Source organism: Chironomus tepperi, unplaced genomic scaffold, assembly GCF_022539635.2.
Source record: "Chironomus tepperi strain 1889 unplaced genomic scaffold, CSIRO-AGI_Ctep_v1 contig_370, whole genome shotgun sequence".
Taxonomy (NCBI): Eukaryota; Metazoa; Arthropoda; class Insecta; order Diptera; family Chironomidae; genus Chironomus; species Chironomus tepperi.
Genome location: NW_027226492.1, coordinates 20,110 through 23,082, shown reverse-complemented (window position 1 = coordinate 23,082; position 2,973 = coordinate 20,110). Strand labels below are relative to the sequence as shown.

The 2,973-nt window shown below is 37.6% G+C and overlaps 1 protein-coding gene across 1 annotated transcript; it reads right to left on the bottom strand.

Moving 5' to 3' along the window:
* Nucleotides 1–326: 326 nt before the first annotated feature.
* Nucleotides 327–2,425, bottom strand: LOC139095636 (uncharacterized). Its single transcript, XM_070647024.1, has 2 exons — nucleotides 451–2,425; nucleotides 327–337 (listed from the first exon to the last, which is right to left on the bottom strand). Exons 1-2 carry the CDS (start codon nucleotides 2,423–2,425, stop codon nucleotides 327–329), a joined length of 1,986 nt encoding a protein of 661 aa, XP_070503125.1.
* Nucleotides 2,426–2,973: the final 548 nt, after the last annotated feature.

Genomic DNA, 2,973 nt, shown 5'->3' with positions numbered 1-2,973 from the left:
GGACTTCCGGATTAAGATCCTCTTGAGTTGCTTCTCTCACGAAACCTTGTTCCTTCAAAGAGTTTTGATGATCGTTGGCCCATTGCGTCATTCCTAAATGCTTTAAACGTGCTTCAGTTGCGCACAAACGTTTTAACGCTGTGCTATAGTTATTTGGCAATGAACATTTATCATCCTTCCAATACAACCCGATCTCATATCTGGATCCTTGTCTTCTCATTGTTTTTGTCATGACATCTTTCGCTCGGATGTCCTCAATACTTAAATATTCCTTGTTTGCGTCTACAGCGCCCAATGATTCAAAACTATTGAAGTATTTAACTAGATCATGGAGTTCCTGCAGTGATTCCTTTTCTTGATCAGTTTCAAGCTTGTGAATGCATGGCGTATCAGACGTACAACAATGAAAAATTGAATTAGAGGCTACCAATCCGCCACAAATAGTCCAACCTAATGGCGTACGCTCTGCTATGGGCGCAGATTCTTGCGTAAAATCAACTATGGTCTCATGCGAGATCATCCATTTGGCGTGAGGAAGCCCTAATAATATTTGCGGTCTTTGCTCTGTAATCTTTGGAATTAAAGCATTCCTAAGATATGGATATTCCGCTTTTATTGCATCTGGATCCTGTTCCTGAATTGGCAATGAAAGCTTTGGCAGTGCAATCATTCCATGTAAACTAATGCGTTTATCAGGATCACTTACTGGGGCAATTATTAAGTCATGAAGAAATGCGTTTGACTCTAAACGTTCTGTTTCCGGTTCCAGCCATGTTAACTCGAGTTTATGTGGCGTACCAGGAATGTGAAGCTTGTCAAACAGTTCTTTGTTGACTAATGAGGCACTTGCTGCTCTATCCATCAGCAACGTCGTCTCAATCTTATTACCATATCCATCTATCACGAAGATGGGAACAACTTTAAAGTAAGTTGAGTTCGATTTGTATGCAAGATTAGCAGTTGCACTACTGCTTGACGGTTCTGAAGGCTGTTTAGCTCCATCGCACGATGGCGGATGCATTGTTGTTGTGTGTGAAGCAGGATCAGTACAATTTCTTCTGTAACATTTTGGAATCCTACTGGATCTCGGACAAGACGTACAATTATGTTGATTCGATGCAAGACATTTTGAGCATATCTTATTACTTGCGAGAAATTTAGCTTTCTCCTCGTATGACAGCTTTCTAAATTCTTCACATCTATAAAGCTGATGTTTCTTGTCTCTACCACAGTACCAGCAATCCTGTTTATCCTTATTTGCTTTCTTTTGCGCAAATAATTTGGATTTATCTGATCCTTCATGATGAACAACATTAATTGCTGCTTTTGCCTTCGACTGATTTCCATTAGACGATGTTGAAACTTCCCGGCTTGGAAGGTTCGGTACGAACGACCACATGAAATCAGAAAATTCTACTATATTTCCACGTAAATCTTTGTCATGAATGTGAGAATGCCACTTAGATTCGATCGCATAAGGCAATTTGTTCGTGATTCTTGAATTTATAGCAATTGGCAATTCCGGCTGGAAATTTAGATCCTTACACAGAAATATATAACTGTCGATTTCAACGAGAAAATTTTCTAAAGACTTTCGATTTTTGTCTGGAATATGCGTCCAGTTTTCAAGTCTTTCCCATGCCTTGGCGACAGCTTCCTTCGGTTGAAAAAATCTTTTTTGAAGATTTTCCATAATTTGATCAGCATTTGCGAAAGGTTGATTTAGTCTTGGCTTGACATACCGTTCAGCTTCGCCATATAACGAGTCTCGTAACTTATCCACCATCGTCTCATTGTCATACTCGCCTCGTTCTTTCATTCGTTCGTAACTTGCTTTGAATGTAAGCCATTCAGCTGGGTCACCTGAATATCTCATTAATTTGGGAGCTTCGAGTCTTTGAACATGAAGACGCTGATAATAAGCCAATTTTTCAGCCTCACTCATTGCATCGATATCTTGTTTCGATTTATGACGACTCAAGGACATATTGCTGTCGCTTTTTGACAGAGTCGGCTGCTTAAATATTTCTGTTAAACGCCGTTTAAATTCTTCATCACCTTCATTAATCGTAAATACTTCCAGGGCATCCTTTTCAGTAAATTTATCGTCAGCATCTTCTTCCAGACCGACATTATGTGTAGATGTCGAGGCTAAAATTTTTACCTTTGTCGCACTATTATGAAATTGACTTAATCGACGATTCTCTTCCTCTAAATGCTTAATTTTATCAATGCACTTCGACAGTTCAGCCTGTCGGGCATTATCCTCACGCTCTTTGGCTGCAAAACGTTCTGTTATGCCTTGCAAAAGCAATCGATTCGCCTCCAACTGTTTCCTTAATGATGAAATTTCGTCTTTTGTTTTTCTCGTTTCTTTTGCCCTCTTAAGACAATCATTGACGCAATACCATTCATCGATATCCATTTCTCCTGCCTTACTGGAACAATTCAAATGAACTATGCGTTCACAAAAACTACATTTAATTCCAACTTCTGGATTTTCAGGATTAGGACAGTTTTTCATGAGACATTTGTATGGAATTACAGGCATTCCATCTTCATTTAATTTTATGATCGCCGACATACTACAGAAAAATTAATAAGCTTAATTTTTCTAGATAAATCAATAAATTTTATTTCTCAAAAAATTTTAGGTTTTACAAAAAATCTTTGTTTATTTTTGCGACTCCAATCTGGAACTGGTTTTTCGACGATGTGGAAATTCTTAATTATCGTCGATTTGAATATAATTTTGTTGACTTTCGACGCTAGACCTCAACAAGTGGTCCCTACTTCCGTGTGAAAAGATATAAATCAATAAAATCACTCACAATGCCTTCCGTTTTACTTCATTTAATTTATTATCAACTTATTTGATATAATTCAGGGCTAGTGGGTGATAATAATTCCTATAAGGATTAGATTATATTCCTGAGGAGTATAATGTTACTTAATATTAATATAATTCATTTA

Excerpts from the sequence above, each read along its gene's own strand:
- LOC139095636 (XM_070647024.1), bottom strand. The coding sequence starts at position 2,425 with ATGGATATCGATGAATGGTATTGCGTCAATGATTGTCTTAAGAGGGCA.